Consider the following 22,807-nt stretch of genomic DNA (forward strand, 5'->3'; position numbering starts at 1 on the left):
TTTTTTAAAAACGGCAAGTTCCTGACAGAACTCAAATGCGTTTAGAGATCTCGCTCATATTTTCGTGAAAGATCTGCTCCATTCTTTTGCAGTTCTTCAGTTGGCATATTCAATATTTCACGAGCATTGAGAAATGGAAATTTGAATTTAATGTAATAGCCCTGTTTACCTTCGTTTTAATTTCTGATAAGATTCGATCAAATACAATTTTCATTGCATTATAGAAAGCAGCTGAACATAAAATGTTGTTATTCGTCCTCGCACAATTCATCAAATTCCTTTTTGCGTTTTAGAAGTCGTTTATTTGTCAGAATAGGTTCAACTTTAATTTTTTTCGGCTGCTGCTTTAAATTCTTTTATCCAATATTCCGCAGGAATTTCTCTCATTTTTTGCAAAATTTTGGTCAGACCTTCCATTAATGCGACGGAACGCGCAAGAATAATATCTTCCATTTGAATTTCAGTATTTATTTGATTGATTTTTCGAAGAATATTAGCCCAAATTATCAGGCTGATAATAAATTCAATAAGATTTTTTACAACATGTGGCAGATGTCCTGCTTCGTACTTTAATAGATAATTAGTTTTGAAATAGTAATGTAGTATTTTGAAAGATAATTAATTTCTTTCAAGGATTTTATTACTTCTGGTAAATTTGTTAGAAGGGCTTTCACAGCCACATATTTTGACGACCATCTCGTTTGGCTGCTTCCTTTTGAGTTGGTTTTTGTACATCGTTTCGTAATATCCCATCGAATAGTGAATCCGACAAAAAAGCTAAATATATTCTGGATACTTCCAAAGAAGTTCACTGCTTCGGGGCAAGACCGGCCATGTTAGATCCGTAATCCTCAAATTGACCACGACATTGTCAATTCCAAATCATCAAGTGTCAGTTTTTCCACAATCCGTTGAGAAATACATTCTCCTGTCTTTCCACCAATTTCTAGGAAATCAATAAAGCTCTCCTTTATTTCACACAAATCACCACATATTTTTTACGTATTAAATCACCTGGCTCATTTTTTCTGTATGCGACACATCTGGAATGCAATCAAACATTATTGTATAATATTTAGCTTCTGTAATATCTTTAATATCATATAAAATGCTATTGCGAACTGTTTTCGTCATTACATCAGTAATTTCATTTTGAATTATCTTTGTTAAATATGATACTTGTCTCTTCTTTAGGTATTCTAACTGGTACTTAAGAGTTATGTTTGGCTAGCAGAGTCATTAAATTAAAAAAATTGCCTTGACTAGGCCGAGGACACTTTGTGAGCAGACTGCCAGGGATTTCATTAGACACACGGAAAGAAAGACAGTTTGTTGGAAGATACAATACAGCATCCATACTCACCTGTAGGATCTTTCTCCATTTTTCTTTCTCTGTGTGAATTAGTCTCTTAATGTAATGATGCCTTAACACTATATCATTTGATGTAGTCTTTCCACCACTTAATCATGCACTCTCTGCGGTATTTCAGATATTTCGTGCTCAGTTAACCTTTCGGAAGCTTTTTTCCAATTAGTGAATCCTGTAGTACACAATACTAATTTAACGGCAGTGGCATGTTTCTGATAAGTCTCACAGGGTGTACAAAAATTGCAATTTTAGTTTTAGAATATATAATCTAAGATCTTTTAAGCCTTTCATTATTTGCTAATGTTCTGTGCCACAATGAAGATGTCAAATGTCTTCCATCACGTTCAGTGTACCTGTCTACGTTGTTGGATATTACAGCTTGACTGCTAAGAAAGATCGTCGCTGATCGTTCATTTTTTCTGTGATTGGCCAACTACCTGGGTCCGACAAATCAAAAGATTTTAAGTCTTCTTTCTGCTGCCACACTCACCTAAATGAGAAAATACTATCACACTCACTTAAATGAGAAAATACTATGAATATATCCAAATTTCATGTCCTCTAAATGTTAGTTTGGGATATATGAAGAAAGTTGTTCTCTCAGTTGCTGAAATGAAGTCTGTTTGAGGATGATAAATACAGATTCTTCATCTTGGTCATGCAAATTGCAAGAAATATCAATATCGTTTAGAATCTCGGCACCATCGGAAGTTGCAGCAGGATCTGACGGTTTTGTCTTTTCCATGAAGCCATTTTTCATTTTAGCAGCAATTTGTTTTCTCTGTTCGGTCCTATCTCTTGCTCTGATTCTATATTCTGCCCCTGAGAGTTTTTTCCTAGACCCTCTCATGATTCCTTATACCCTAACTAATATACAGTATAAGTTTCCTTAATAAGAAAAGCTAAAAATTGACATAATTAAGGCCGCGTCGCGGACATGCCCGGCTAACTAAGTGGTTGCGTTTCGCTAAATATAGTGAGGAATACTAGAAGCAGTCCTATTAAAAAAATGAGACGAAAAAAATCTAAAAAAACTTTAAAAACTATAAAAAAAATTAACCCATTTTTAAAGCCTGGGTTGCTGACTGGCTGCAAAAAATCAAAATGCCTTACTTCATTTCTGTTGTATATTCTCGACGTACATTAATTTTAATTATTTCATTGGTTCAAGGTTAATTTATATTGGGTGTTAAGAAAGAGTTACAATTTCTCCATTTATTTCGCAAGAGGCGTTGGTATAAAAACAAGGCGCCTCTATACTATCGTTCTGTTTTACATTTGAATATTCCCGCCAGGAGAGAGGACAACAGACTCTAGGCAAAGAAGTTGAATGAAAAGATATATAGATTCTTTGCACTAGGCATCACTTACAGGGATCAAAGTCCAAGGCGTTTACGGAGTACCTTTGTAATAAAATTGCATGTTGGATTGGCAGAGGGACAGGGTCCTTTGACTTTTTCAGTGACGCCTGGAGTCCCTCTATTGTCCTCTCTCTGATCTTACCTTTAGAGTCGTGTTCGGCTGTACTTAGCTTACTTTTAAAACTGTTTCCTCCATTAAAAGGTTTCGAATAATTAATTATAAATATTCTTAAAAGAGGTTTTAAACCTGGCTTTAAAACTACTAATGTTGCATCAAAATTTGACAACATTCCAAATACAATTCAGCGCGACTCTTGAATTTGCCGCCCGGGGCACAGACACCGGCTTGCCCCCCACCCTAGATCCGGGACTGGGAGCATGAGAAGGTCTGCAAGCACAAACGGGTGATTACAGTGGAGACAGAATTGCTTTGAACATCTCTGGCCGACAGCTAGTCATAAAATCCTATCGTGAAGAACTAGTCATAAATTGTACGTTATAGTTTTTATGGATTATCTCATTGTGTGACTGGAATCTATTGCATGTCTCACAATGGAGCTTCGAATTTCAGAAATATTTACATTCAGAAATGAATTTTTCGGTTTGGAGGATTCCTTATTCATTCGGATCAGGATACAACTTTCATCTCTATGGTATTTAAAGAATTGTAGCATAGCACAGAAAACATTTCCTCTGCACCATACTGAAAATCATTACAAAGAAGTTTAATCAAAGGAATAAACATTCTTTGTAAGCGTAAGAAAGTGCAGTTTGTGATAATATCAATTTTATTATAATATAATCCCCCTATAATCTTTGTCATCATTCTGACATAGTCTATGGTTGATTTCCGAAACCGTCTTGTTTGCCTGAACAATACCTGAAAAACTTGCAGTTCTTTACAGGACGATCATCATTTTACTAGAAGAGGAAGCAGGAAGTATTTGTATAGTGTATGAGGACTTGAAAAAATGACAAAACGGAGGTCGGAGAGTCCAGAAAACGAAACCAAGCACTTTCCGAAGATCTTTCCTAAGCTTAGGACATCTTCAGAAGGACCTTGTGTTCTCAAGAAACTCTATGACATCATTGTGAGTATAAAAAGACTCCTTCTGAACCTAAAATAGTACACTACGATACACTTGTTTCTTGTTTTTAATGAGGCCTGGGTTGCTTCTAGATTTGGGATTGAGCTATCTGAAGTTGGGAAAGATGTACTATATTTTTACATAATTATTTCCTTTTGTTGGTCTTATCTAGGAATGGTTTTGAAGATTTTGTAAAAATGCTTTTACTATTATTTATTTATTACTAATTTTGTTTTATGTATTTGCAATTCTGAGGTTTGCAAATTATATTATTGTAATTGCAAATTTGCGGTATTGTAGTGTTAATAATTATATATAGATTCACGATAGAGTAATATAACTATGTCTAACGTAATCAGAGAAATGGGCTTTTAAATTCTACAGGCCAAAGTCGAGCGTATGAAAACTGCGTACGTAGTTTTCACACAGTTTGCGTATTGATGCCTTAAATTCAAGGCATCAGCACTCCAATAAAGACAGCAAAAACCATTCTTTTGTGGGATCGGAACAGAACCGTCTGCTCGCTGAACTGAATCAGTTCTTTTTTAGTGACGATGAAAAACATCGTAAAGGCGGAGTGAAAAAGAACTGTTACCGAGGATACATGCGAATAGCAGAAAGATTCGAAGGAGCAGTGAGATCGGGAACGCTTAGGAAGGTTGAAGCGAAAAGCGAGGAGAATAGACTCAATCAAACGTTAACTTAAATGATTTCCTTCAACTGCAGTTTTGAAATTTCCTAGAAACGCCTTTCCACACAGAACTAATAATAATTCCCCCCCCCCCCAAAAAAAAATTGGGCAGTGGTGAAAATTAAACTCCTTTTAACATGGGGCAACAAAGATTCTTTTTCTCCTTTAAAATGGGAATCCAACTTTCCTCGCAAGCTTCCAACAACAGTTCTCGGTCGGTGAACTCTAAAAGAGCTCCGCTGTTTTTTTTCACGAATCAGGCTTTCGCTCGGTCACTGAAATTTATGAACAAATAGGAGTGAGAACGCATCTCTATTCCTAGCATCCTTCCAATATAAACTTCCCGTGAAATTATAAAAGAACTACGACTCAATTTTCTGAACTCTATTCATTCGCTCAGTTTTCAGTAAAGTGAATCGATTTTTCGAATCAGTTCTGGAGTTAAGTCCTCAAACTCTACACCCTAATTCTTGTCAGAGGTAAACTTTTAAGTCTCTATTTGGATCTAAAAATCAAATTGGCAATATGAAAATGAATGAGAATTTTCAGAGTAAATCCAAGGTGTCTCACAATCACAGTTCGTAAAAGGAAGCTATTCAGCTCCAAGTTGTAGGTATGTTTATTGGTATTAAAAATGCTAACGAAGGAATTTAAAGGACTGAAAATTATTTTATGATTATTAGCAAGCTAAAAATTAGTGACAGGCAAATTCATTCGAGCCAGAGTTAAAAATTTTTGTAATTAGACTAAAATAAATAAACGAAAGCCAAATTAATCCTTCTGAGCCCATGAAATGCATGAATTGATAATCCAAATAAAAATGTCATCAGCATACAAACCCACACATCAATTAGAATTAACTTGCACCTGACATGCCCGCAAAAAAAAAGGGAAAATAGCGTAGAACTAAGTAGTAAACTTTGGGGAACACCTAGGCTTAATCCTGATCTTCTAGAAAGAAAATTATTTTATTTCACTCGTATATAGGGTGGTTATAATTAAAGTTCCGGTTTCAAAAAGGTTGTAAAAAAAAAGAACCATTGGTCAGAAGCACCTAAATATACCTGAATATACATGAAATAGTTCAAAATTTTATCAATAGATACTCCTACAAGATATTACATTAACGGCAATGGTAAAATTCTTCACATTCTTCTTCTAAAAAATATTGCAGAAACTCCTCGCTTAGAAGTCAAGGAAGCCACATCTTCTAATAACCGGTCTGTTTTGTTTATTTTCTATGGCATATATTCATTCAATGCAACTCAACGCAAAAACATTAATTCGATGACGTTCCAAGATCTTTTATCTCATATTAATGCAAATACTTCTCTTCATAATATCGCAGATATTGAATATGCAATCACCTAACCTCAGTCAGGAAATTCAATATGCAATTACTCAATCATTGCCTAATCATATCTTGGAAATCATTTAACAAAAAAATTTCCTTTTCAAGCGCTGGAAAGTTTCAAGAGACCTAGTTACTAAAACTTAGTGCTAACTTAGTGCTAAATGACACGAAATTTCTTTTCTAATTACAGAATATCCTTCTGATTGACGGGATAAATTAATAAACAATATGAAGTTTCAACCAAATACAGTCTTGAAACTACCTAAATTCCTTCGCTCTGACAAAATGAATTTAATTGAACCGATACTACATAACAATTTGTTTACTCGGTCAGAATCCGAGATTGCGTACTTTTCAGCAACCATCCTGCTTTCAAACTTTACAGAGAACTCAAACAAATTTTTTTTCTAAATATTTCGACCGAAGAATATACAATGCATATTCTTTGGTCGTGTTTCAGATCCGTAAATCATCGAACTCTAAGCCTAAAGTCGTTCAATATGACAGGTTAGCTCCTTACTGTGGCCACAGTACGTAGTGTATATAATGCAAATAATATAAGATCATGGTCCTTTTTGTTTCTAAATTTGATTTGTTTTAAGTTACCTATTGCAATTATTCTTTATGTTGTTTGTTATTGTAATGTAATGTTTATTATGGCATTGATACCTTAGTTGTAAGTTTGGCTTCCTGTTCAGGGACCCTGCACAGGACGTGCAGTCCTTGGGAAGGGGGCAGTGTTGTATTTTTGGTAGAATTGTAATTAAAATTGTTTTATTTCCCAATGTAATGCAGCGCGTAATGAGTTTTAAGAGAAAGCTACGCCGAAAAAGTAAAAATACAGGAGTACGCGCATTTAATAAATAGATATCTCGAAATTTATATTTAAATTGAAATAATGCAATTTTGTGTTGGCTGTAACTGTAATTCTACTCTTTTGCCTTCCAGAAACTTCGATAAATTACGAGAAGCTTCTCGTGACTGATTAAAAAGCTTATAAAGCCGGAGAAAAACATCTCAGTTTAGTTGTTTACTCAGTTTTTGTTGTTGATTGTAGCGAATTTGCGGTGAGATCGGATTAGCTTTCTCTGCACTTGGAATTGTGTTCTACTTAACGTTTTAGTAGTTTAAAATATAATTACTGTGTGATATTGTACGAATATCTGTGAGAAAAAATTTCAGCATTTTGTTTTATTTCTTGTGATAAGAATAATGTTTGTTAATTCTTTATCGCACTTGTGCATTCAATCTATTACGAACCTGTAGGCACGCAACAATATTAACCGCTAAAGCGGATGCTGGTAATACAGCCACTAAAGTTATATCATCATATCAGTAAAAAATACCACACATGCCTCAAAATCACTTTTTAGCCTGCTGACTGTGATTATGCCGACATAAATGGAAACAATCGCATTATACTGACTTGCAATATTCTCTATATGATAAACTTTTAAAGAGATTTGCATATGAACTTTTCGGTAAACTGGTTTAATGAAAGTTTACTTGTGTAAAATTTCCATCTTTTTTTTTTAACTTCCCTAAGTAAAAGAAGTATTGCTATCGCGAAACATTTCGGGTATCATATTTCAACGAAAATATCCATTTCTGCACCTTCAGTGTTTTTTTGCCGAGTGGGATTAAAAGTAAACTTTCAGTTTTGTGCACTGAAAAATCTGCCTTTTTGCCCGCTGGCCGAATTGGTTGTTTTTGTGTTGAAATTCTAATTTTAATTGTAAAAAAAAAAAAAATTTTTTTTAAATTCTTTTAACTGCATTTGGTGTTTTATGTTTTTCTACATTTTTTCAGTTTTCAATGAAGATATTTTGAGGTTTTATGTATTTCTTCTTGCAGTGAAGTGTTAAGTCAATTAATTGAATGAGAAATACATCTCTAGGGAAATTCGAGGAAATAAGTTTAAATGAAGTACAGCAAAAAAATGCGTATAATGTAATAGGCCGTACAAGAACGTCATGTGGTGTGCGCATAAGATTTTTTGTCCTCTAATCGATAATTCCTGATGAACAATGATTTTGTTGACAGAGGAAAATTATTTCAGTAATTATTTTATATTTGGTAGTGGTGTTTTCAATTATAAAGTCAGAATAGTTCTATTGGCAATCTGTGTCGAACAAAATTATACCTGCTGTGACTATTTTTATATAGTCACAATGATTGAAACTTTAATAATAGCACGTTTCCAAAGAAAGGTAAATGAAAGTCTATTCAGGAAATTATTAATATTTTTTTAATGTGGTTCAGTGCTCGTAGTCTAAGTTTTTTTACAGCAAAGATGTTTCATGATCCCCTTCCCCAAGAGTTACACATGTAAATAGTACTACGCTTATAATAATAGAATGAAAAACGTTAACTGAGACGAAAGTTTTTATTTTGAAACTATGATTAGGCTATTATTCTACATCATGGACGGCCAACCTGCAGCGTGCGTGCCACAATGTGGTACGGCTGAGTTTTAACATTGGAAAGAGATTTATTGAAAAATTTAAAAATTTGAAAAAATAAATGTCGTCTTGAGGAACTTTTTCAAAATCTGTAAAATCCTACCCATACGCTACTGAATAGAACAGCGCCGGATAGCGGCACTGCTTGACACCAGTACAATGATGGGTAAGACACAGCGGTCATGGAACGAGCTCAATGGTTTGAGACGCCTTGCTTTGGCGCTGTTGTGTTTGGCTGTGGTTGTCCTTTTCGAGCGAGAGTGAGTGCGATACTCCGTTTTAGTTTATTTTAAACTGCCGCGCAAGACGTTAAGCATTTTTAAAACTTCTTTTAGATTTTGGCGTTCAGCGTCGTTGTTTTAAAAAATTTTATTTTCACTTTATGCATGAGCAACCTTTGACATAAAAAATAAAATATGAACAAGATACTAATTCAGAAGACAAAAAACAAAAATCAGCGTTATATTTACAAAATTTTCACAGGACTAGTTTCGATGGTTTTACCGAACCACCATCCTCAGCTGCAAAACCGCAAATGAACAAGATAGGAAAAAATGATTCGATAAGATAAGAAAGCCTGGACAAGAATAAGCAAGTGGCGCCATTTGTTGGTGAAACCAGAACTAAAACATAATTTCTTTAAAGGCCGAAGGCAAATTTGGATTGGAATTAGGATCGTTAACTAGAACAGAAAGATTTTTATGAATGTGAAATGCCGCTAGAAAATTCAGTTCTCCAATGGAAGATGTTTTTTGAATAATTTTTGCAGCAGAAAAATTGAAAGTGTGGTTTTCGGACCAACAATGTTGCGCAACAGAAGACTTCTGTGTTTCCTTTTTTCTAACATATGCCTCATGTTCCTTGACGCGAAATTTTAAGGCTCTCTTAGTTTGGCCAATGTAAATTAAAAAAACACTGGCAAGGAATCCTATAAATACCGCAGGAATTCGTATAAGGAATGGGGTCCTTGAGTATGGAACTCGGAATTTTATTGATGGGAGAATAAAAAAACAGAAAGTTAAATTTCTGATAAATATGTGCAACTTTATAGCTAATTGATGGAAAGAAGGGAATGACAACAGTTTTTATAATCTCCTAAAACAAGAGTGTGCATTTTAGTGTGTTGACATGAGAATTTTTTAACTGCTTGCTTAAGAATGTTGAGTGAAAAGCCCCTGTAAATAGCTATTGCTTTTAAATAATTTAGTTCTTCATCAAGGGCTAGTTTGGAGGAGCAAGCTTGAAGAGCACGGAAAACATAGGAATAAAATGAAGCTAACTTTTCTTTAGTCTAATGACATGATTTAAAGTGTGGTGGAAGGCAAACCGATGAAGGTTTACGGTAAACCGTTGTACTTAAGTTGGATGTGTTACGTGTGACCAGAATGTCGAGAAACGGAAGAGAATTGCAAGTCTCAAGTTCAAAAGTGAACTAAGAACTTTATTTAAATCATTTTTATTACCTTCAAACAGGGTACAAGTATCGTCTACGTAGCGGAACCATGCCGGAAAGTTTAAAGTTTCAAACAATTTTGATTCATAATAATGCATGTAGGTATCAGCCAGGATGGGACTGAGGGGCCTTCCCATGGCTAATCCCTCAGTTTGCTTGTAATATTTATTTTGGAAAACAAAATGTGTTTGTTTCAAACAGAGTGAGAGAAATTAGCTCATCAATTTCGATGCAAGAGAAATGAAATTCGCGAAGTCTGGTTTCTAGAAGTCTGGTTTTTTGCACGAGGTGTGGCCGCCATTTTGTGATTGCATGAGTTTTGGTAAGTACTTTTTTGCAATTTTCAAGTTTTGTTTATGTTTTGTATATTTGGATATTGTGCTTTGCTTGTATGATTTCATGCATTTTGCTTACAAACGTTTTGTTTTCTATTCATTTTAGTGAGGGATTTTTCTGCTGTTTTGCGTGTGCTTTATTATTGCTCAGTTAATTTAGTTTGATTTTCTGCATTGTTTATCATGCCCTCATCTGTTAATCGTTTCACTAAATGACGCCTGAAGCGGCAAAAATTCCTGAATTATCTTGACTTTTTACTTAAATATAAATGTAAGAATTGATCCCCAATTTTATCCAAATCAAATCTAATCAAAAACCTTCGAGTCGCGTTTCAAGAATGCTGTTAAATTGCAAGCTTGCCTTACTTCGGTCCGTCATAAGGGATACACGTCAACAATTGTCCAAAATTAAACATGAACTCTATAAGCTTCATCTGGAACTCGCTAAATCATATCCAAAATTCACTGCCCTTGAACAAAAGTCTTGGTCTAGAACGTAGAATGCAGTTAACTCCTTTTACAGTCTTCCAGTTCAAAGTACACTCATGTCCATAAATTAAGGATAATTCGGAGTCACGCGGAAATCGAACTCTAAAATAAATATATCACCTGTAAAATCACTACACACATCTTCAAGAATCATAAGCAAATTTCAGGAAGTAACCAGATGACACCGATGGTACATCACAATGCCGAGAGTGTAAGAGAGTGATATATAAGGAATACAGGCAAAGAAGTAAAATTGTTCGCAGGCACTTTATAAGCATTTCAGTGCAATAAACGAATAGTTATGACACAAAGGACGCATGTGGATGATTTTTTACATGGTAGAATTATCGGCCGTCTGGAATGTGGGCGTACCCAACCGGAAGTATCAGACGAACATGGAATTGCCCAGTGTCATCTCCAGGCTTTGTCAACGATTTCAAGATGATGGTAATGTGAGTAGACGTTACAACACAGGTCGCCCAAGAGTTACAACGCCGAATGAGGACCGGTATTTGGCAGTTACTGCCAAAAGAAACAGGCGGAGCACAGCCTCAGACCTGTTTCATCAGCTCTCTTCAGCCACTGGTACAACAATGTCAAGGCAGACCGTGTACAGACGCTTAGGGCAGATTGGTCTATATGCTGGTAGACCTGTCAGATGCGTTCCACTTACTGCAACTCACTGTAGCCTGAGGTTAGCCTGCAGTAGAGAGCATGCATTGTAGACACCGCAACATTGGGCTTGTGTGATGTTTTCCGACGAGTCCAGGTTTAGCTTGCAATCTGATTCTCGCCGGACTTTCATATGGAGGGCTCCAGGTACCCGTTACCACCAAGAAATCATCATTGAACGACACCGTTACGGTGGTGCAGGAGTGCTCGTTTGGGGTGGAATTATTCTGTGTTTCAGAACTGACCTGCATGTTCAAATTTGAACCATGACAAGCCAAATATATCGGGACGTCATTCTGGAACAACATGTAAGTTTGTTTCGGGGTGCCATGGGGGCACAATTTGTGTTTATGGATGACAACGCCCGTCCTCACCGTATAAACATCGTAAGCGAATGCCTTCAATCGGAGGATATCACCCGTATGGACTGGCCAGCATTCTCACCGGACTTGAATCCAGTAGAGCACGTGTGGGACATGCTTGGCCGACGAGTTGCAGCCCATCAACCTCCTCCTACATGCCTACCGGAACTTCGGAGAGCATTGCTTTTTGAGTGGTGTAATATTCCCCAAGATCAGATCGATAATTTGATACTCAGCATGCCTAGGCGTTCTACGGATTGTATTGCATCGTCTGGGAGACATACAATGTATTAACAATCATAACAACCATGTAATATTGCTTTTTTGTAAATAGGTTTTTTTTTTTTTTTTTTTTTTTTTTTTTTGTAATTTGCTCCAGAGAGAAAAAATCGCTAATTCTTTTAATAATATCAAACATATAGCATCTTTTTTGCTCTTTACCTTTTGTTTAATAAATAAGCTTTACAAATAAGTCAAATTTGTTTTGCTTCTAACTCTTCCTTTGCCTGATTTTGCATTATCCTTAATTTATGGACATGAGTGTAGTTCAAAAAAACTTCCCATTGTAAACATCCAGCCAATAGTTAATATTTCTAATGTTAGTCTTTCAGAAGAAGAAGAGAGAATTCTAAAATATAATTTTAACTTCTCACAAACCTGTAAACCCTCGATTCTAAAGATTTTAGCTCCTATCGAAAAAGCTTTCAAGTTCAGTAAAGTTTCAGATTCACAGAAAGAAATGATTAAGCATCTTGTCGCCCATAATGTGAAATTCAATAATAAACCTTTGAAACCAAATCTAACTGCGAGAGAAAGAGCTACAATGCGCGAAATTCATTCTAACCCGAATATTATCATTTCAAAGGCCGACAAAGGTGGCCAGATAGTCGTCATGGATAAGAACGCTTACATCGATGGTGTCACTAAACTCTTAAACGAAGGACCATATAATCCGATCCCTAAAGATCCTTCACCTTCCGACTTGTCAAAAATAAAAACTGCGATCAAATCTTCGCAAATCATTTGAAGCAACTTACAACATTCGCTTATCCCATCTGTAGCGAATTGTGCCAGATTATATGCTCTTCCCAAAATTCATAAAAGTAGTATTCCTTTCCGCCCTATTGTATCAAATTTAGGTACTGCCTCGTATCCATTAGTTAATATTTGGTTTCTAGATTTTCCACTCTATTAGGCAATAAGATTTACTTCATAAAAAATTCAATACAGTTTGTAAAAAAGGTTAAAAACATTTCTCCTAGTAATTTACTCATGGTTTCTTTTGATGTAAAATCATTATTCACCAATGTCCCAGTGGAGGGTGCATTAAGATGTCTAGAAACCAGACTTCGCGAATTTCATTTCTCTTGCATCGAAATTGATGAGCTAATTTCTCTCACTCAACTCTGTTTGAAACAAACACATTTTATTTTCCAAAATAAATATTACAAGCAAACTGAGGGATTAGCCATGGGAAGCCCCCTCAGTCCTATCCTGGCTGATATCTACATGTATTATTATGAATCAAAATTGTTTGAAACTTTAAACTTCCCGGCATGGTTCCGCTACGTAGACGATACTTGTAACCTGTTTGAAGGTAATAAAGATGATTTAAATAAAGTTCTTTCAACAATGAATTCTATTGATCCTGCTATTCAGTTCACTTTTGAACTTGAGACTTGCAATTCTCTTCCGTTTCTCGACATTCTGGTCACACGTAACACATCCAACTTCAGTATTACGGTTTACCGTAAACCTTCATCGGTTTGCCTTCCACCACACTTTAAATCATGTCATTAGACTAAAGAAAAGTTAGCTTCATTTTATTTCTATGTTTTCCGTGCTCTTCAAGTTTACTCCTCCAAACTAGCCCTTGATGAAGAACTAAATTATTTAAAAGCAATAGCTATTTACAGGGGCTTTTCACTCAACATTATTAATCAAGCAGTTAAAAAATTCCCATCTCAACACACTAAAATGCACACTCTTGTTTTAGGAGATTATAAAAATTCTTTTGTCATTCCCTTCTTTCCATCAATTAGCTATAAAGTTGCACATATTTTGCAGAAATTTAACTTTCGGGTTGTTTATTCTCCCATCAATAAAATTCCGAGTTCCATACTTAAGGACCCCATTCCTGATATGAATTCCTGGGGTATTTATAGGATTCCTTGCCAGTGTGGTTTAATTTACATTGGCCAAACTAAAAGAGCCTTAAAATTTGGCGTCAAGGAACATGAGGCATATGTTAGAAAAAAGGAAACACAGAAGTCTTCTGTTGCGCCACATTGTTGGTCCGAAAACCACACTTTCAATTTTTCTGCTACCAAAATTATTCAAAAAACATCTTCCATTGGAGAACTGGATTTTCTAGAGGCATTTCACATTCATAAAAATCTTTCTGTTCTAGTTAACGATCCTAATTCCAATTCAAATTTGCCTTCGGCCTTTAAAGAAATTATGTTTTAGTTCTGGTTTCACCAACAGATGGCGCCAGGTTCTTATTCTTGTCCAGGCTTTCTTATCTTATCTAATCATTTTTTCCTATCTCTTTCATTTGCGGTTTTGCAGCTGAGGATGGTGGTTCGGTAAAATCATCGAAACTAGTCCTGTGAAAATTTTGTAAATATAACGCTGATTTTTGTTGTTTGTCTTCTGAATTAGTATTTATTCGGCGTATTATTGTGTCGTAATTATGAACAAGATATTGCAATTTATGATTTTAAAACTGTCTGGGAAGAACAATTTTGTTTACGTATTAAAATAATTCCAAGCTTATTGCCGGACAACAAATCCTTGTTCCAAAAGAGAAATAGCGGAATGGAAACGATGGTGTAGGCTAGCGATTCTCAACCTTTTGACTAACGTGTATCATCTAATTAAAAAATGAAAACCTTTAGCACGACCACTACACAGTACTACTACCACCACCACTCTTGAACCAAGGTCAGATCGCATAAATTTACGAGTGTTAGAGAAAAAACTCAATCAGGATGTTGGGGTTTTAATTTTTTAATTTAATAGTTAACAATACTTTGCTTCTTTGAGTACCACCTATTTTTCTCTTGCGTACCACCGGTTGAGAACCCCTGATGTAGGCTTTATATGAAATTCTTCTGTGTTAGCCCGCAAGAAAAATACCTGATCTGGTAGATAGGAGATAATAAAAAGTAACCTTCTGATATTTGCCTAAAATGTTGGTGATTAAAGTGTCAAAAATATGTTTAAATAGCTTTGTCTAGAAATACCGTCATACGTCGTACAGATGGCATGGGCCAGAATGCTGGCACACAAATTGTCTCTGGACTACAATATTACATATATTTTTCATTAACTTACAATGGATGAAATTAAATAGTGCTTGCACATATGGAGTGGCTTGTGTGGTAGGCAGGACGAAAGGCTTTGTTACATTGCTTAAAAATTATTTGGGAAGAAAAGTTTTTAAGTATCATTGAGCCCATCGAGAAGCTCTTTGTGCCAAGGACTTAAAACTGTCTTTTGCTACTGATCCTGTAGCGCGTTGTATCAACAAAATACGAGCTCGAGCTCTAAATCGACGACGATTTTTGGACGACGATGAGTGGTTTCCCCCCCCCCCCCCGGAAGAAACGGAAGAGGATGGCGAGTTTCATTTTAGTGGGCGCTGGCTTTCCAAAGGAAGCGCACTCGCGAGGTTTTCGGAATTTGAGGGAGTGTACTTTAAAATATATGGAAGGAAACAATAAAGTACCCAGTGAGTCTTTCTACTCAGGAACGTAGATGGTTATGGGATTTAGCTTTTCTCACCGATATTATGGATCATTTAAATAATTTAATTTTAAGATTACAGGGAAAATATGGTATTTTTCCTATCCTAGCTGGTCATATATCTTCTTTTGTGAACAAACGTTTGGTTTCTTGTCTCAATTTTGGAGGAAAAAAGATTAACACATTTCACAGTAACGCAGAAACTAGCTACCAGAGTCTACAATGCTCCAAGCCATGATAGATTTTAAAATTTAATATCCATTTTGCAGGATTCAGTCATGCATTTGATTATTTTCAAAATGATAAAAAAATGCTCATCTTTTCACAAAACCTTTTTCAATTTCTCTGCAAGATATTAATTGTTACCCACCTAAAATCCAAATCGAAATTACTGACCGATAGCACCATACTACACTGAAAAGCAAATATAAAGAACTTATTTCAATTACAAGTGATCCGTACACATGAATACAAGTGACGAATATCAGAAGTGGGATTCGCAGTCCACTTCTGTGGGCGTGGGTTCGAATCCCGTTTCTGACACCAAAAAGTGTTGCATGCGTACGGGTTCGTAATAGATTGAATGCACAAGTCTGATGAAAAGTTAATAAAATTTACTCTTATCACAAGAAATAAAACAAAATGCTGAATTTTTTTCTCACGGAGATTCGTATAATATCATACAGTAGTTATATTTTAAACTACTAAAACGTTAAATAGAGCATAGTTCAAAGCGCAGACAAAGCTAATCCCGATTTCACAGCGAATTCGCTACAGTCAACAACAACAAATAATTAAACAACTGAACTGAGATGTTTTTCTCCGGCTTTTTAATCAGGCACGAGAACATTCTGGTAATTTTTATTTTCTCCAGGTTTCTGGAAAGCGAAAGAGTAGAATTACAGTTACAGCTAACACACAATTGCATTTATTCAATTTAAATATAAATTACGAGATATCTGTTTATTAAATGTTAAATGCGCGTGCTCCTGTATTTTTACTTTCCCGTAGCTTTCTCTTAAAATAAGTCTGGTGCTGCATTCACGGGGATATAAAACAATTTTAATTACAATTTTATTAAAAATAACCAACTAAATACTAAATTCGTAACAATATTATTAACGTACCGCAATTATTATGACTATAATTTTTTTTTGATGAATTTAATTTAATTTAATGAAAAATTGAGAATTCATGAATTTATTGGTTATTGATGAGATCTAAGCCTATAGTAAAACCTAAGAATACTTTAAATAGCGCTGTACCACAGTAAACTATTGAGCCTATAATTATTTTTTAATGAATTAATATATATAACTTCGTACATGTTAAATTTAAAACAAAAACTAGAACTGGATCTCGAAATGTTCAATACATTGGTGCTTCCTTTAACATGTAAAGGAAGCATTAATTTGATTGTAATATAACTGTAAAAAAGACAGTACATAACTCATTTGATGATTCCCATAATGTTAAATATATTATTAGTTGCCAATTGTTTTATTGGACGTGGTATGACAAAGCGAGAAAGGGGTAATATAGATGGTGTGCATAGAGCCTATTTACAATTAATTATATTTTGGTTAATGCCGGTCCATAAGATTCAATATAAGCACAGCATTTTATAATATCAATTAGTTTTGAATCAAAGCTATATAAGCACTGTCTAATCTTATTTGTTATCATATTTATTATCAGTTAACACAGATAATGGAAATTTCACATTTGAAGCATTCTGCAGAATAAGTTATCCTATCGCCAAAAGTGATTAAAACTATACAGTTGCTGAAAATCTAATATTGCTAAATCACTGTCTTGATGTACCATAAAATGGCTCTAAGGCTTAAATTACTGAAGCCTCAAAAGTCCTCTAATTCCTATAATATTGTATTTTTCTCATAAAACAATAGAATAATCAGTCAAGTGAAATAAAATGCAGGTCTAAGATTTTAAAAAACGAGAGTATTATTCATAAAGTCTTGAACTGTCATATTCGGTCAATCTGTAAACTAGAATTTAATCACTGTGAAATTCTTATATCGGGATAAAATACATCCCCTTAAAAAAAAAAAAAAAAAAAAAAAAAAAAAATTCAGACCTAAAAATGCAGTCTAAAAAAAATCTTTTTCTTTTTAAACTACTGAAAACGATGCACACAGACATATCCCTTCCCAAAATATAGTTGTTCTACACAAGTATCAGTTAGTTAATATGTCATTTCACAAACTGGAACTTAATTCTAAAGACATTTCAATTCTTTATATTAATTAGACTTCTCTATTTTCATAAAATAAAATAAAATCTATCTATCAAATTTATTATGATTTAGTACTCAGTGGTATTTTTTTAATAAATAACATTCATTCTTCACAAAAAAATCATTTATTCAAAACAATTTTGGTAAATGAATCAACTAGTAGTGTATGCACATACAACACAAATGGAATGTCAAATGGGAGACTGTGATAAATAAAATGCAAGATTTTGCTGTTATAAAAAATTCTAGACATACTATGACTAGATTCATATCATTAAAATTAACAGACATTTTATATGACAAAATGTAAAGCTAAGCAAATGGGCAATGTTTAATACAAAATTCTGCAAACTTAAAGTAAAGCAATATATATGCAAACAAATATTAAAATCATTTACTGCTACATTGCTTCACATAAAATTCATATGAAAAGAATAGAATTTTTTTTTTCAAAAAATAACCATTTTCACTATTTATAATACTGTAAAAACAAATTTAGAAATTATACTTAAAAACAAATCTAAATGCATTTAAAGGTGCCGAGAATGCATATCTAAGAGAAATTTTTAGGAAGCTTTTAAAAATATATATATTATCTTCAATTAATATAAAGGAAATGTGGTGAAAAAGATGAAAAATGAATGAATTTTTAAATATGCATATTCTAGAAACAATATTCCATTTTCACAATACTTGAGGGATTTGTCCATTTAATAATTAAAAACAACCTTAGATTCTCCTAAAAGTCAGAACAAAGCATAATATTAATTGAAAAGAAAAGTCATCTATGCTTAAAAGCGCATAATTGTTCACTCTTTACATAAGTCACAAATTGTGGATCATATCATTGCTTCTAAAACTGCCAATATGTATATCTAAAATATAAAAGCATCAAATTCTGTATTTGCCATAAATGAAGAAACTGTACAAGAACTGTACGCAGCCACAATATAATTTAAGAAAAATTATCCATTTGCAAGATGATACTTAAATCCAAAAATGACACTTAAAATATCCATTTAAGTAGCATTTTGAAAAGTAAAGTCATGTATGCTTAAAAGTCCATAACTGTTAGTTCTTTACATAATTCATAAACTGATGATCATATCATTTGACTTTTACTTTCTTTCTTAACATTATCTTAAGATTATTATCATAGGAAAAACATGTCAAAAATTTTTTGAACACTTTGGGGCATTTATTTCTTTGCCCATGTTTTTTATTTCAATACTATTTTGAATATAAAATTTTTTGAAGAAGTATACTTACCTCAGATTCTCCTGGAAATCAGAACAAAGCATATTACTAAGTATCATTTTGAAAAGTAAAGTCATGTATGCTTAAAAGTCCATAATTGTCTGTTCTTTATATAATTCACAAACTGATGATCATATCATTTGACTTTTACTTTCTTTCTTATGATTAACTTAGAAAAGATATGTCAAAATGTTTTTTCAGCAGCTGGGGCATTTAAATTTCTTTGCCCATATTTTTTATCTCATTGCTATTTTGAAAATAAATAATGAGGTTATTAGGAAGGTGAAACATTGATTTTAGAGCATCAACAAGCCAAAAACATTTCATATTTACAAATATACACTTATATCAATCTATAAGCAATGGATTTTAACTGAAAAGCTTAATATATAAATAGCACATTTTTTTCATAAAAATAGTTATACTTCATATCGGGATATTTTCTTTATTAGTGCAATTTTTTTAACTCTGGCTAGAAGTATACTAGAAAAAAAAGAAAAACAATGAGGTACCAAATGAATATACGAATTTGTGAAAAATATAAATTTAACAAGCATAAAATATTATTAAGTAGCCACTTCCATGATGACACAAAATTTATAATTGGCCTTCTAAACTTCATTTTTACTGAACTTTTACGTAAAATATTAGTAAATAATATAACTACATAAGAAAGAAATAAATTTGACAATCATTATGGACTTCCAACATTTTATAAATAAAAAGAGCATACAAAATATTTCTAGAAAAATATACAAAATAATTTGCAACTTTTCAAAATTTCAGTTTTTTAGATGCCTTTTTAGTACTGTTAATATAAACTGTTGGATATTGTTTAGAAATGTTATGATGAGAATTTTAAATGCAAAAACACTATTTTTGATCTTATATTTTCTTTATTACTCACAATAACAACAATCTGTAACATCAATATTGTTATTATGAGTGTAACAATAATATATTTAAAAAATAATTTATTTTTTATGAATACTTTATATTCTCCTAAAAATCAGAACAAGACATATTATTAAATATTATCTTGAAAAGTAAAGTCATGTATGCTTAAAAGTCCATAATTGTTTGTTCGTTACATAATTCACAAACTGATGATCATATCATGGCTTCCAAAACTGTCAATATGTATATTTAAAATATAAAAGCATCAAACTCTGTATTTGCCATAAATGAAAAACTATACACCTTACACAGCCACAATATAATTTAAGAAAAATCACATACTAAAAACAAGTATCCTTTGAATTTTACTATCTTTATTAACATTATATGTTAGAAAAGATATGTCAAAAAAAAGTTTTGAGCAGTTTGGGTTATTTATTTCTTTGCCCATATTTTTTATTTCATTACTAGTTTGAAAATAAAAAAATAAGGTTATTAGAAACATTAAAACATTAATTTTAGAGCATCAACATGCCAAAACATTGCATATTTACAAATATACACTTATACCTATCTATAAGTAATGGGATTTTTACTGAAAAGCTTAATATAAATAATAAATTTTTTCATAAAAATAGTTATACTTCATACTAGGATATTTTCTTTATTAGCAGAATTTTTTTAAACTTTTGTTAGAAGTATATTAGAAGGAAAAGAAAAATGATGAGCTACCAAATGAACACAGAAATTTGTGAAAAATATAAATTTAGTGTGCACAAAATATTAATAAGTAGCCACTTCCATGATGACACATAATTTATAATTGGCCTTCTGACTTCAATTTTATTGAACTTTTACATAAAAAATAGTAAATACGATAATTACATAAAAATAAATAAATTAGACAATCATTAAGGACTTTCAACATTTTATAAATAAAAATGAACATACAAAATGTTTCCAGAAAAATGTACAAAAAAATTTGCAACTTTTCAAAACTTCAGTTTTTTAGATGCTTTTTTAGTATTGTTAATATAAACTGTTGGATATTATTTAGAAATACTATGATGAGAGTTTTTAAGTGCAAAAACACTATTTGTAAGTTTATGTTTCCTTTGTTACTCACAACAACAACAATCTGTAACATCAATATTGTTATTATGAGTGTAACAATATTTAAAAAATAACCTTTGATAAAGTAAGTATTGTTAAATTAAATCTCTTGCATTTAATTCAGTTAAACCTGTTCCAAGAAAATTTTTCTAGTAAGAAAACTGAAAATATGATTTCATTTACCAAAGAAACTAATTATTAAAAATGTGTCAAGCAATACAAGGTAATCTGAAAGCCACTTTATGTATAGTTTTATCAGTAATGTTTTAATAAATAAAGCCATATACTTTTAATTATACATGAATATAATATTATTAAATTAATTGTTAATAAAATGCTGCAACTGCACCCGTATGGGCATAATTTAAATGGACTATTGCCTCCAAAATATTTCTAACTGATATTGTCAGATATCAGGTCTCGTAATACTGAATTGCAGTTTTTTTTTTTGGGGGGGGGAAGCAGTTTTTAAAACAGCAAATAACAACCATACCACAGAGAAATTGTGCAAAATTATCAGACTGAAAATTACAGGCACTAGGACAATGCCACAAAATGCTTTTGCTGATACATAAAACTCTATTTGCACGTGAAAATGGGATAATATTTGAATTTATTACAATTTTCACACACAGTATTACGTTCATTTTTAATTTTGGATATAAGGTTTCTTTGTTAAAAAGATGTTCATAAATTTTTGGTAAAACAGTTTATAGATTACCTTCAAACAACAAAAATGTTCATTCAAACAACATAATTCAGTAATAAAACTGATGAACTTTAACATGTGACTGCAGCTTAGAAAAGAATACTAAAAATGCAATTAAAAAACTTCCATGCAGTGTTCATGCTACCTTGACAAAAATCTCTGCTTCTGGAAACATTTACACAAGTCGTGCACAAAGTAATACTTAGAACAGGCATTCTATCACAGAATCTCTATGGTATTTTCAGACTTGAGAAATGGATGCTCCTCTCTATAATGATCAATATTAAGACCTGAAGTTCTTTTCTGTGATAGTTGTGACATTCTTCTCAGGGGCATCTGTTAATTGTTCTGTTGTTAAATGTGGACTAGTAGTTGAATTAATCAATAAGGAGGAAACAGAGGCATCACTTTTTATCAACTGACTATGGATACCATACGGTCGTAAATGATATATGAGGTATTCGAGGACATACATCATGTTTGGACTTACATAATGAAATGAAATGGCAGTGTCACTACAACAATCCATACCCTGTAATAAAAATAAGTAAATATTAAAATTGATACATAGTATATATATACAATGCATATACAATATTAATTTAGAAGTCAAACAACAAAAATCAGTATTATATTTGCAAATTTTCATAGGAATAATTTTGATGGTTTTACCAAACCATCATCCTCAGCTGCCAAAGTGCACTTTGTCAAAACTTGATGAAGAATCAAGATACAATTTATTAGGCATTATTACTCAGGACAGTTAAAAAAACATGTTAAAAGTCATCGAAAAGACTACGTTAAACACGCTGAAACAATCAGCAACACAGCCTTCAGGGTGATGACAGCTTCACGGCAAAGCACTGAAGTACAGCTCCCGACTCGGTTCGGTCGCTCTCAAGCTAATTTCTGAGTTCAAAATGCCGCTACTGAACTCAACATACTCTCACGATATGCTGCTACTCTGCGTACAGGCAGGGTATATCTAGCTTTTGACCTGCCTTCAGGAACATTCTCGGGTAAACCAGTAAGAATTTATTCTAAAATATTCTCGCTCCATCTATAGCATATCGCCAATTTTGTCGCCAAATCTGGCAAAGCTGCCTTTTACTTGCCATTTTCTGACAATCCTAAACGCACTTTGCGAGGAAGCTATCTTACCGCTGTTGAGCATTTTGTAACAATATT

General features: G+C 33.0%; 1 protein-coding gene across 1 annotated transcript in view; it reads right to left on the reverse strand.

Moving 5' to 3' along the window:
• Positions 1-17,749: 17,749 nt before the first annotated feature.
• LOC146998533 (glycoprotein-N-acetylgalactosamine 3-beta-galactosyltransferase 1-like) overlaps positions 17,750-22,807 on the reverse strand; it is a 177,757-nt gene continuing 172,699 nt past the window's right edge. Inside the window, exon 5 of the mRNA XM_085810982.1 lies at positions 17,750-22,151. Coding sequence (XP_085667108.1) covers positions 21,903-22,151 — 249 coding nt within the window. The 3' untranslated portion in view covers positions 17,750-21,902. The remainder of the gene's footprint in view (positions 22,152-22,807) is intronic.

The sequence above is a fragment of the Stegodyphus dumicola genome, chromosome 2 (genome assembly GCF_044657685.1).
Source record: "Stegodyphus dumicola isolate Sdum_Otavi_A_Nest chromosome 2, ASM4465768v1".
Taxonomy (NCBI): Eukaryota; Metazoa; Arthropoda; class Arachnida; order Araneae; family Eresidae; genus Stegodyphus; species Stegodyphus dumicola.